The sequence below is a fragment of the Somniosus microcephalus genome, chromosome 4, assembly GCF_052327205.1.
Source record: "Somniosus microcephalus isolate GS21.2 chromosome 4, FLI_Smic_1.0, whole genome shotgun sequence".
NCBI lineage: Eukaryota > Metazoa > Chordata > Chondrichthyes > Squaliformes > Somniosidae > Somniosus > Somniosus microcephalus.
The window spans coordinates 281,423,090-281,436,519 of record NC_140990.1 but is presented as its reverse complement, the minus strand read 5'-3'; the positions used below and the strand labels follow the sequence as shown (position 1 = coordinate 281,436,519).

General features: G+C 41.6%; 2 protein-coding genes across 3 annotated transcripts in view; one reads left to right on the top strand and one right to left on the bottom strand.

Annotated features, from left to right (window-relative positions):
• The window catches only part of steap3 (STEAP family member 3, metalloreductase), a 57,664-nt gene extending 45,496 nt beyond the window's left edge, over positions 1-12,168 (top strand). Inside the window, exon 5 of the mRNA XM_085986547.1 lies at positions 11,925-12,168. Within this exon, the coding sequence (XP_085842673.1) occupies positions 11,925-11,972 (48 nt within the window). The 3' untranslated portion in view covers positions 11,973-12,168. The remainder of the gene's footprint in view (positions 1-11,924) is intronic.
• c4h2orf76 (chromosome 4 C2orf76 homolog) lies at positions 219-12,067 on the bottom strand. Of its 2 annotated transcripts, XM_085986552.1 has the most exons (6): positions 11,935-12,067; positions 9,965-10,015; positions 6,594-6,631; positions 3,265-3,346; positions 856-896; positions 696-764 (listed from the first exon to the last, which is right to left on the bottom strand). In XM_085986552.1, the coding sequence occupies exons 1-5, from the start codon at positions 12,065-12,067 to the stop codon at positions 862-864; spliced, it is 339 nt and encodes a 112-aa protein (XP_085842678.1). In that variant the 3' UTR covers positions 696-764; positions 856-861. The 2 variants fall into 2 exon arrangements, with proteins under 2 accessions (XP_085842677.1, XP_085842678.1); XM_085986551.1 differs by lacking the exon at positions 856-896 and having other exon boundaries at positions 219-764.
• Positions 12,169-13,430: the final 1,262 nt, after the last annotated feature.

The window sequence follows — 13,430 nt, the reverse complement described above, 5'->3', positions numbered from 1 at the left end:
TAGCTGTAGAGCGCTTTGGAACGTCTTATGGATGTGAAAGGTGTTGTAGAAATGAAAGTTGTGTCTTTGATTCAACTTTTCTCTACGGTAGTGGGGACGGAGAAAATCCAATAAACTTTACACTAATGTTAGTAACTTTTACTGTGAATACCAACCTGACAATGTTTACATCAGCCATCAAATAAACTTACACTGTAAACAAATTTAAAGAGCCGTAGTTTAACTTTATATTCATTTATTTGAAACAAAATGTTCACATAATTTGATGTCCGCATATTAAAAACGTAGTTGCTGGTTTCAACTATTTTGCGTTCCGTCCCACCCATTACCCAATGGAAAGTATGAAGACTCCCTGCTCTCTGGCCCCTTTCTGTAACCAATCATGAGCAGGTGAACAGCCATCCAATTTTTCCCTTTATTGTGGGGAAAGTACATAGCTACTGCTCAGCACGTTCTCTGGCGAAAATATAATGAAGGAGAGTACACTATTAGACCAGCCAAATTAAAATGTACACTTTACTGTCAACATTTTAACAGGAAAGAAACTGTGAAAGTTCATTTTAATTATTTAGATGAGCTTCTCTACTGCATTCTTGTCAAAAGCAATTTCAACATATTCTGCAGAATGTGATACTTGAGCTCATTAAAATTATTTCAGAAACTTAACATATAATCTTAATACTTTTGTCACCAAGCCACTACAGGGTTCTTTTTGTACGTTTCATAATCTTCTTTCTTAAAACATGCCATTTCTGTTTCATGGGCTGCAAAATAAAGGGAGAGACATGGAAATCATCTGCAATGCTGTACAAACCTGTGTTTCATTGAAAAGTTGTAACCGTTGAGAAAAGTTACCTGCATTTAACCTTTAGTGTCTGGATAAATGAAAGGTAAATCTGGATAAATGAAAGGTAAGTCATGTCTCTGAATTTCCAGCAGGAGACAATGGACAGTAATCAGAAGTAGGACCCATAGCTGATTTTGTTCACCTCCATCTACAGGAATGCAGAGACTAATTGCAGAACATCTAACTCTGTCCCAACTGAGATCAGCCAACTCAGCATATGGAGACTGAACCTAGATCCTTCATTGTCTGTATTGCTGAATTCCACACTGAAGTGCATTTACCAACTGAGCCATTAGGAAGCTAGGTTCAGACTTCTAACTAGATACAATTTGGAGAAAAAACACGCGTAGCCGTGTTATTTGGCAGATTGTTATAATCTTGATAGTTATATTCATTAATTTGAAATACAAATTAAAGTGCATTTTGTCAAATTTATTCACGAGTTAAATATCAATATTGCATCTTGTATTTATTTTTGGACATATAAATTGACTGAAAAAACAAAATGATAATGCTGCAACTACTACATACATAGTATTACATTATATTTATACAGCACAGAAAAGGGCATACGGTCCAACAGATCTATGTCTGTGTCTTTTGCAGGAAACTAATGTATAAATATTGGCCCGGAATGAATTTGCGGTCCAGATGATGGCATACTGGCAGCGCTCGCCATCATTCCGCCTTTGAAACTGACCGCAACTTCAGGATTTGGTGTATGCACGGGCACATGCAAAAATCCTGAAGTTGCGGTCTGTCATTCACAGCTCGTACACAAGCTGCGCTGTGCCCCCCAGCTTGTTGACGTCACAGCTGCTCGCACTTGGGGATCCCCACTAAACTCCGTTGATTTGAATTGAAGGTCGGAAAAACCCAAAGTTCTTGACACAGAGATCGCGAGATATGTGCGCGAAGTTTACTTCGGGGCCAGCTGTGAATGCCTTTGCTTCGCCACTGACCGCAAATTACAGACAGTCATCTATAAATCTTAAACCAGCTGCACAATTAAGCACTGGAATTCAGAACAAACAGCTGACACAATCTTAGATTATATAAACAACCTAAAGTTTCATTTGATTCGAAAATCTACATTTTGTCCTGTAATCTACAACTCGTCCCAACAGATTTAAGGTATTCATTTTAAATTAGATTATTGATGTCAAAAGTAACTTCACTGATCTGTTTAATTCTACCTGCTCCCTACAGAACTATCTACATTTACTGTACGTATCCTGGTCAACATCAGGGGAAGATTTTATCTTCACTATTTTAGCAAATTCTTGGGTTGGGCTTCATCTTAGTTTCAGACCTGTCTAAGTGCCTTCAACTTAGTTAAAATTTCAGCTGGAACCAGAAGTTTGACATGTTTGTTACATTTAAATGGTTGGTTATTTCACCTTCTGGTATGAAAGTGTAATGGCTGCTTTCTGTGCTTGTTGTTGCATGTGATTCTCAGATCAGATTGGTTTGTGGTTAGCAAGAAAGCAATTTAGAATGCTACATTCATACAATCATATGTTCACAGACACAAAATATACAGAAATACACAATGGGCTGGATTTTGTGAATGGAGGTGAGTTGGAGGCGGGACAGCTGCTTGTCGTTTCAATGTCCCGCCTCCATCCTCGTCGGACCAACCAGAGGGATTTTCCCGATTGAGCTTGTTAAGCCCGCCCTGCAGGCTCAGCAGGCCAATTAGGGAGGAAGTCACTGACAGATCACGTCAACGTCAGACGTGCTATCTTTCAAGACTTCTTGAAAGAAGAAATGACAGCATTTGACAGCTCTGTGAAGCTGTCAAACACTGACATTCTCTTTAGTTTGATGAGTCCTTGTGTTGAGGACTCATCACACCTTTCAAATTTCACATGTCTGTAGGAACGGAGATTCCAACAGCCATTCTGTGAAATTGACAAGCAGGATGTTGGCTCTCCCGATCCAGCGCGGCTAAAGGCTGTAGGAAGAAAACAAGGTAAGTGCACACTTTTTTAAACTTATCACTCGCCTTGCATACTTACCATTCCACACTTGCACCCATCACTCACCTCTACGCCTTACTTCCAGGTGCCTCCGACCGCCACAGACCTCCTCCACCCCGGCGGGGTAATCCGAGGTCGGGAAGCCTTCACCTGTGAAGATAAAATGGCACTAATCCTTTTTTCTGCCTGTTAACTACCTGTTAACAGGCAGTTAAAAGGATTAAATAACTTTCCCCCCTCCAGGAGACTGGACCTGAAGCTGCACATCTTCCCGCCTCCTGGCAAAAGGGCATGGAGGCAGGATGGGGGCGGCTTTGCCATCCGCCCCCACTTTCTCCGAGTTTACCAGCTGTCCCACCTCCAGGCACCCCTCCTCGGAGCTTGGAAAATCCAGCCCCATGTGTCAGAAAATCAAGAGGATTTCCAATCACTTACCCACTCCTGCTTCTTTCAGTGTGCTTGTCTCCTTTAACATAAGCTGATCATCATTATCCAAACTCACTACAAGATCATTTGTCTGTAAAACAGAAAATAAAATGTACTACATCACTGTTTTATTTGTATTAATAAAGACTTAAGTTTGAGGTATCCTACAATTTATTTTTCTTCATTAGATGAAGCACGTGCCTTAAATCATCACATTACCAAGTTCTTAAACTGAGAAAAAATTTAAGAGAGCTATTTTTAGGAAAAAAAGTGTCTACCAGAACTGACTTATCCCACCCACATCAATGCTTATACACATGTAATATGGATGAACAGTTCAAAACAAAATTTACTTCTGCACAAAATGAGTGCTTTCCCCGTATTTGTTTTCACTGAAGCTCTCACAAAATGGCCAGGCTTGCCACTGTTGTTACAAACACAAAAACAAAATCAAACCCTCCTGATAAAGAAGTTGACACTAACATGTATTTTGAACATTTTAGAGTGCCTTCATAAGACGAGCAGAGTTCTAAATTCAACATAGTATATTTTAATATCCTCAAAGTAATGTTGAATGTTTTAAAAATTAGCAATGTTCTTCTGATTTGTGGTGGGAGTGCTAGATGCGGCGAAGGGCAAGTTGTTACCCATGGATCAATCCCATGTTTTTTGTTTCCTAATATGCATCTATAAGAGGATCTCTGTGGAGCCCTGCATATGGTCTAATTTGTTAGGCAGACATTCAAACAGACTACAACAATGTTAGATGGGGAGATCCTCTTAGAGCATGTATGCTTACTTTTAAAGAAGTTAAAAAGTGATATAGAATGATAGATGAGCGAAAAAAACTCTGTATCCTGAGAGATTCTGATGATAAACACCATATAAATGCCATCTGAACCCCCAAATTAGGTTACAACACAACTTTTTATGTAATACACAAAGTCTATAATTATGCAGGAGGTCTGCTGCTAATTTCAAGTACAGGAAACTTTGTGCTATCCGGCACCGACGGGACTGAGCTGTTGCCGTCCCATCAAAACTGCCGGACATACCAGCGTTAATGTTGAAGCATACGGAGGTTTTCATCTCCGTATCTGACAACAAACACTGTTGCTTAGCAACAGCTTCAAACAGTCGGCCCGTACCTTGGAAGCGTTTCTGTAGCTTAGCAACAGCTTCAGAGAGACTTTCCAGAGCCTGACTGTTGAAAAAAAAAAGCCACGAGAAGAAAAAATACCTAACAAAACGGCTCCTGATTTCTGCCGGTAGATCAAGGTTTCCGGACATACAACCTCTGGATAAACCAAAGTCTCCTGTATGCTCGGAGGTCTCAAAGTAAAGCTACATGAAGTTCAGTAAAAAGTACACTCCTCCGTGATAATTAGTTACAAGGAAAGAATTTGCCGTACAAAGTGATTTATTCAGTAGTCTACAATATAAAAGCAGAGTTTTGTTTCTGTAATATGCTCAATCTCCAGCCACAAAACTAGGACACGAATATTCTGACCCCATTAAAGGTCTCTTCACCAAAATGCTGGTGTGTAGTTTTAATTGTATTGGTCTCCTTTATAACTGAAATTAGGTGAAGAGTTAGATTAATAGAAGCAAAAAGGGAACTCAAATTGCAGGGAACTCAACTTTAGCAGTAGTATTTTCATCAATGAAAATGAGGCAAAAACTGGTCACTTGAAAATTATTGGATTATCAATGAAGACAACAATTAGAACATAGGACTAACTTTCTTACAAAGACTTCAAAATAAGATTCAAAATTGAAATACAGGTAGACTATCCTTTATCCGCACTTCCGAAAACCGAAAACCTCTAAAAACCGAAAGTTTTTTCGTGGAGCGTAAGTCGTGCGCATGACATGACCCGAGTGGTGCCAAACATGACAGGACTGGTCCGGGAGCTCTGCCTTTCCCTGTGAGCAGGGCAGAGGGTCACAGAGTTCCCTCCTGGGTAGGAGATTGCAGGCCGAGCCGGGCAGTGTGAAGGAGGTACCGGGAGAGTGAACCCAACAATACAGCGACCCGTCCGATAGTTGCAGCGGCCCGTCCGATAGTCTTTTCTCCCCCCCCCCCCCCCCCAAAACCTGATTTGCGGGCCAGCTTAGTGTAGGAGTCAGCCGATATCCGGCTTTCCCACAACTGGCGGCGGCAGTCGAGCCCCAGACCCCCGCTAAGTCAAGGAATTCAGATACGGAGCAGGGGGAGCCAGAAACCTCGATCTAACGGCAGAAATCAGCAGCCGTTTTGTTAGTTTTTTTTTCTTCCCCCAGCAATTTTTTTCTTCCCCTAGCATTTTTTTTAAACAGTCAGGCTGTGGAAAGAGTCTCTGTAGCTTAGCAACAGCTTCAGAGACGCTTCCAAGGCAGGGCCCGAGTGTTTACAAGCTGTTGCTAAACAACAGTGTTTGTTGTCAGATACGGAGATGAAAACCTTCTGAAATCCGAAAAATTCCAAAAACCAAAACACAGCTGGTCCCAAGGTTTTCGGATAAAGGATAGTCTACCTGTAGTGTCAAAACTAAAATTAAAATTACTTCTACAACAAATGCTCGATTAGTTTTGGAACAGATAATAAACATTAAAACAGATTAATAAAATCTTGATTTCATTCAAGCACCAGTTTATTATTTCTCAACATTTCTTGTAGCCTTGTGTTCAGAAATGAAAAACAAACATTCCTTTTAAATAAATGCTAAGTGAAGAACTGAATGAAATAGTAGAAAACAAAAACTACATGACTAAAATTTGGGAATGAAAGTCAAAAATTAGGATTACATTTCTTATGAAGGCTTTAGCTTAAATTAGAAATGGAGAGACAAGGCCAAAACAAAACTATTTCCAAAACTAAAACACTAAACATCACTTCCATTTGCTTCCTGCTTCCCAAGTGTAAGCCAAGTAGATTTTAAAAGACAGTCTTTACAAACTTCATTAACTTAGCAACAATTAAATTAACATTTTAGCAATAGGCCTCACTTTAGACTGGCTCGACATTGGCTGGTTATTAGAAAGCACTAACCTTGATTTTTTTTAAATTATTTGAGAATGTGTACAGTTATTAGAATGTAGCATTTTAAAACCAGCCAAAAGCTGCATTCAGATCAGTTTGCAAAGTCATCAGCTGACCTGGGGGAAAAAAGGAACATGTATATAGTGCATTTGTTTTAGTAAGATTGTGATACGTAAGGGAATTTTGTGCTATGCTAATCATGATGTACTAAAAGATACCTTTTGTAAGTGCTTCATAGGCTACAACTAGTTTTATAAAAATCAAGTTGAAAGAACAAAACCAGAAAAAATCCAAAGTGTTCTATATTTAAACATACCTTTGCTCCATGTGCCTGGTGAATAATCTTTAATGTATCTGAAAAAAAATATACAATTATTAAAAATTACATAGTTCACAGACAAAAATTATGTCTTTATATCTGTGTTTCTGCTTTCTCACTGTGTACAACGCTCTATGTTTCTCACTCTCTGGTTTCTTGTTTTCACCATGCACAGTGATCCTGGAGCCAGGCTCTAATCCTTTGATAGCCACAGAAATAATCTGGTTTCTCCACAGGTATAGAGGGAGAAACAAGCTGGAAGGGAATATCAGTGTGGGGCACTCAAACTGACACACAAAATCCTTCAGAGACATACACACACTCTTATACATTAGCAGCTCACACAAAATTTTTAAAGAAAATTTCCAGAGATGTATTCAAATTTTGAGCAATTTAGAGATGGCAGCCCTACCTTTCGTGATTCATTATCGTTCATGCTCCTCCTTAAACCAAAGTGCTCAGAAATCTAACTGTGAAGTCGAGAAGGACCCACAGTAGAAACACTGATGCTGTTCAGCCTCTCGAGCACTTCTCAAACGGGAGAGCAGGCAGCAAGAAAAACAATTAACACCAGAGAGAAGGCCGTCAACTGCGGTGCAATAGTGGGGAGGCTGGCTAATACAGCACACACTATTCTTCATTAATGAGTGGGTGGGAAGGCACAGCTGTCAGTCAAGAGCGACAGCAGGGACGTTTACTACCATGACACACACCAGTTGGGCATGAAGGTGTGGCTTTAGGCCAGATAAAAGTAGTGGAAAGGCTAACTCCTATAGTGCATGCCATTTGCAGTTTATGGCTAGGAATATGCAGCAGTCAGCTGGAGAATAATAGTAGGAAGGCGGTTGGAACACTCCACGGTACTTCAGAATCAGTGAAATAGTAGTTAAAAACCACTATTTTTACTCAAGTGCCTTACATAAACATGACAGATTATGAAGGTTGGTTGACTATGTTCTGTTCAGCGTTCTAATTATTAAAATGGCAACTATATAAAAGAACTAACTGGGTCTGCGACAGGTGGTGAGGGAACCAACAAGAGGGAAAAACCTACTTGATCTCGTCCTCACCAATCTACCTGTTGCAGATGCATCTGTCCACGACAGCATTGGTGGAAGTGACCACCGCACAGTCCTTGTGGAGGCGAAGTCCCGTCTCATGTTGAGGATACCCTCCACCGTATTGTGTGGCACTACCACTGTGCTAAATGGGACAGATTTCAAACAGATCTGGCAACTCAAAACTGGGCATCCATGAGGCGCTGTGGGCCATCAGCAGCAGCAGAATTGTATTCAACCACAATCTGTAACCACATATCCCTCACTCTACCATTACCATCAAGCCGGGAGATCAACCCTGGTTTAACGAAGAGTGCAGGAGAGCATGCCGGGAACAGCACCAGGCATACCGAAAAATGAGGTGTCAACCTGGTGAGGCTACAACACATGACTACTTGCATGCCAAACAACGGAAGCAACATGCGATAGACAGAGCTAAGTGATCTCACAACCATCGGATCAAATCAAAGCTCTGCAGTCCTGCCACATCCAGTCGTGAGTGGTGGTGGACAATTAAACAGTTAACAGGAGGAGGCTCCAAAAAATATCCCCATCCTCAATGATGGTGGAGCCCAGCACGTGAGTGCAAAAGACAAGGCTGAAGCATTTGCAACTATCTTCAGCCAGAAGTGCCGAGTGGATGATCCATCTCGGCCTCCTCCTGAGGTCCCCAGCATCACAGATGCCAGTCTTCAGCCCATTCAATTCACTCCACGTGATGTTAAGAAACGGCTGAAGACACTGGATACTGCAAAGGCTATGGGCCCTGACAACATTCCGGCAATAGTACTCAAGACTTGTGCTCCAGAACTAGCTGCGCCCCTAGCCAAGCTGTTCCAGTACAGCTACAACACTGGCATCTACCCGGCAATGTGGAAAATTGCCCAAGTATGTCCTGTCTACAAAAAAGCAGGGCACATCCGACCGGCCAATTACCGTCCCATCAGTCTACTCTCAATCATCAGCAAAGTGATGGAAGGTGTCGTCGACAGTGCTATCAAGCGGCACTTACTCAGCAATAACCTGCTAACTGACGCCCAGTTTGGGTTCCGCCAGGGCCACTCAGCTCCTGACCTCATTACAGCCTTGGTCCAAACATGGACAAAAGAGCTGAACTCCAGAGGTGAGGTGAGAGTGACTGCCCTTGACATCAAGGCAGCATTTGATCGAGTGTGGCATCAAGGAGCCCTAGCAAAACTGAAGTCAATGGGAATCAAGGGGAAAACTCTCCAATGGTTGGAATCATACCTAGCACAAAGGAAGTTGGCTGTGGTTGTTGGAGGTCATTCATCTCAATCACATGACATCACTGTAGGAGTTCCTCAGGGCAGTGTCCTAGGCCCAACCATCTTCAGCTGTTTCATCAATGACCTTCCCTCCATCATAAGGTCAGAAGTGGGGATGTTCGCTGATGATTGCACACTGTTCAGCACCATTCGAGACTCGTCAGATACTGACGCAGTCCGTGTCCATATGCAGCAAGACCTGGACAACATTCAGACTTGGGCTGACAAGTGGCAAGTAACATTCGCACCACACAAGTGCCAGGCAATGACCATCTCTAACAAGCGAGACTCTAACCATCTCCCCATGACATTCAATGGCATTACCATCGCTGAATCCCCCACTATCAACATCCTGGGGGTTACCATTGATCAGAAACTGAACTGGACCAGCCATATAAATACTGTGGCTACAAGAGCAGGCCAGAGGCTGGGAATTCTGCAGCGAGTGTCTCACCTCCTGACTCCCCAAAGCCTTTCCACCATCTACAAGGCACAAGTCAGGAGTGTGATGGAATACTCTCCACTTGCCTGGATGAGTGCAGCTCCAACAACACTCAAGAAGCTCGACACCATTCAGGATAAAGCAGCCCGCTTGATTGGCACTCCCTCCACCACCGGCGCACTGTGGCTGCAGTGTGTACCATCGACAAGATGCACTGCAGCAACTCGCCAAAGCTCCTTCAACAGCACCTTCCAAACCCGCGACCTCTACCACTTAGAAGGACAAGGGCAGCAGACGCATGGGAACATCACCACCTACAAGTTCCCCTCCAAGCCACACACCATCCTGACTTGGACCTGTATCGCCGTTCCTTCACTGTCGCTGGGCCAAAATCCTGGAACTCCCTTCCTAACAGCATTGTGGGTGTACCTACACCATATAGACTGCAGCGGTTCAAGGCGGCGGGTCACCACCATCTTCTCAAGGGCAATTAGGGATGGGCACTAAATGCAGGCCTAGCCAGCCAGCGACGCCCACATCCCATCAATGAATAAAAAAAATATATATATATATATAACCTACCATAGGTGTACTTCTTAAATGGTGGTGGAAGTCCAGGTTTTGAAGGTATATCTGCACAAAGCAAAAACATAACATTTCTAAATATCACTGATGCAGGCTACCATAACAAAGATAAGTCACATTTTTGGGGGTATGCAATGGCAGTTACTTAAAAGACGACATGACAATACCAAAACTCCACCTGTACAGGGCATGAGTAATTATAATTAACAAGCCAGTCAAATACATAAGCTTCACCAATGAGTAAGAAGAAAGAGTTGCATTTTATAGTGCCTTTCACGATCTCAGTGCATTCTAAAGTGCTTTACAGCCAATGAAGTACTTTTGTAATGCAAGGACAGCAGCAGCCAATTTACACACAGCAAGGTCCCACAAACAGCAATGAGATAATGACCAGATAATCTGTTTTAGTGATGTGGGTTGAGGAATAAATATTGGCCAGGACACCAGGGAGAATTCCCCTACTCTTCTTTGAAATAGTGCCATGAAATCTTTTACATAAACCTGAGAGGGCAGACGGGACCTCGATTTAATTTAATTTCCCAATCAACACTGTCAGCAGGGGAAGGCATGTCACTTAGGTTAAGGTGCTTTGCCCAGCGAAGGATTTGAATTCGCTCTATAAATAAATCAGCTGATCTACCACGGTATTGCTCACGGTAAGTTGAATTGTACAATGTTTTATAAAGAGGGCAGCATTATACCATCAACTGCAAAAGTGTTATTTTGCTAGGAAAATAAAGCTCTTTTATTTGAGGCGACAAAGTCTATATCAGATGTTCTCAAACTGGGGGGAGGGGGGGGGGGTAGTTGTTGCTGATGTTATCAGGGGGGTGCGAGGAGGAGGCTGGACATAGTGGCCAGGTAATTCCTTGGATCTGCTCCCATATAGGAGAATGTTACTTCACTGGAAGTGCGGTAGAAACTCAAAAGTGTAAAGGAGCAGAGTTAAAACAGCTAGTGTGACATATGCTTAAGTATTCTGGGTTACCAGCTCTATCTATACTAGCATTATTTATCCAAAAATATGGTTTTGTTATACCAGTAGCTCACCAAAAGACTCGGCATTTAAATACATGGAAGGGTGTGAAGTTGGAGTATTTACATTCTAGATACTCACTAAAAAGTTAGGCTTGTTCACTCATGTGCAAGTGAATTTTTAACACGTGTTAAGTCTTAATTACTGCCAAACCACCTTACTGGCACTGAAAATTAACTTTTACAAGTGTGGAGTCTCATTCTCAGATTTTAATTATCGTTTTGAGATATTTAAAAATTTAATTTTTCTTACCTCTCTTTTATCACATCCTCTTAATCCCATTTTTCCCCCTCTCTCTATTTTGCTTTCTGTACATAATTTGGCATTGAATTAAATATTCTAACCTACACTTCCTGGTTCAGACTCTGCGTGCCTCAGTAAGGATTATTCAATCGGATTGGTTAAGGAGACACGCTGTAGCTTTCCCTGTTCACACAGATCCCAGATCCACTGTAGAGGGTGCCACATTGTTTTGGATTTCTAATCACCGCAAATTCCAGTGCAAAAGTCCATAAAAAGTCATACAATAGCAAAATACTGCGGATGCTGGAAATCTGTGGGCAGGTGTAATTTTAATAAACGGCTGGCGCTGTTCGTTCACCGCTAACCGCAAAATTCAGGCCATTAACTATATGTATTACCCAAGTTATTCTTGAGCACTTCCTTGTACCTGGTTACAAAACAGCATTAGCAGAGAGCTGGAAACAAGGCACCTCCTATCCACAGAAGTGGTACATAACATGGAATATATCTCAAACAAGGGAAAACGTAAGACTTCTTTGAATGAGCTCTGATTGTAGTGTGCATATGAAGGTCAAAAACTATCCAAGTACTACAAGAGAAGTATGTGTAACCTATACAAAATAACTGAACAGATTGAAAATACTGAACAAACATCCATTTATTCTGCATCTCTTGCAGGTTATCTCACCATTCTGGAGAAAGTTAAGGAATTCCTTTACAGACTGATTTACATTAACATCATGGTAGACCACTGGTTTGAAATTGCGATGCTCAAAGGAACGAACCAGGCGAACTGTAACCGTTACTTTTTCAGAAGACATGTGTTGTATATGAGGAATTTTAATGTTAACCCTATGAATTGAAACAGAAACATGGAATTAACCTGTGATGACAAACAGAAAATAAATTTAACATTAGAATACTAGGGAGCATTTCATTGTTATTACATTTTTAGATTCAAAAACTTTAAACCTTTTGCCTGCAATTTATACATCATAAAATGTTTGGGGGAAATGGCATAAGAATTGCCTAAATATGTCCTCAAAACAGAGTCAGCAGTCAGGCTGAATCCTGGGAATTGGCTAATGTTAATTTAAACATGAAAGCTTATACAAATAAACACTGCTTACCAGGGACAGAAAACAAGCTACCAAGACCACAGGCCCAGAGATAGCTCATCAAGGGGGACATAAAGATGCCCTGCATTATCTGGACCTGTGTGAGACTCTGCAAGTAAAGACCTGAGAAGCTAGGGAATAAACAAGTGGCTTAGGTACTGGTGCTTCATTGATTTGGAGATCAGGGGTACTGACATGGCTGTGAGGTGGCTTACACAAAAATGGCTGAACTCTTCCAACTTATGTCACTCAGACTGGTCAATGGAATTGGGGAGGTTTCTTTGTAAATTAAAGATATACAAGATGGTGTTTTTGACACTAAAGTCCTCAGTATAGTTCTAGTTTTTGTAGTACTTTATCAATATGTCAGAGGGTGCCTCTGTAAAATCAGAAAGTGAATCTCCGACAGAGACTGAAAGAGGTTATAGAAGTTAAGATTGTACGGCTCTCCCATCCAGATACAAGTGTGTCACTTAGATGTACAAGTTGCCCTGAAATTAAGGCAGCTGAGAGTTAAGTCAGCTAGTCCTGATGCAGTTACCAGTGTAGGTGAATTTACCCAGGAGCAGGAGGATCCAGGAGGAATGGATAGCAAATGTAATGAAATGACATGGCACTGTATGAATACCAAATCAAGATTTAGGTTTATTTCTAGGGTTTTTATGTGTGATGGCTATTATGCCTCTTCAGTTGTCCTTCACAAATAGACTGAATTAACAGATCCAGCAACAGTTTGGTCACAACTTGTTCATTTTTTGCCCACATTGATGGAACCCCAAGTATACAGCCCAATTTATCTGACTTTACCCATCACATTATTGAAATAAATCAAACTGGAAAACCAAAAGGAAACAGGCCCTTTTCTTCCTCCTCCCTTGAAGATGCTGGGGTACAGTTTCAGTCACTGGATAACTTCCAGTACCTCAACCAAATGACCATAAGTCTTATGTGAATCCAGAACAAAGCTTTTCCTGGTTTTGCTGCATGTTCTCTTCCTCTCCTACCTCCTCCTGCTGCTTCCAACTCCTTTACTCTCTCAATCCCTTTTATTTTCTTTGAACATATG

Bases quoted from the DNA above. Each gene is read 5' to 3' on its own strand.
- c4h2orf76 (XM_085986551.1), bottom strand. From the start codon at position 12,067: ATGTCTTCTGAAAAAGTAACGGTTACAGTTCGCCTGGTTCGTTCCTTT. The intron at 6,632-9,964 runs GTAGGTTATATA...ATTTTTTTTCAG, and splicing joins ATTTAAGAAGTACACCTATG to ATACATTAAAGATTATTCAC. The intron at 765-3,264 runs GTAAGTGATTGG...TTTATTTTGCAG, and splicing joins ACTGAAAGAAGCAGGAGTGG to CCCATGAAACAGAAATGGCA.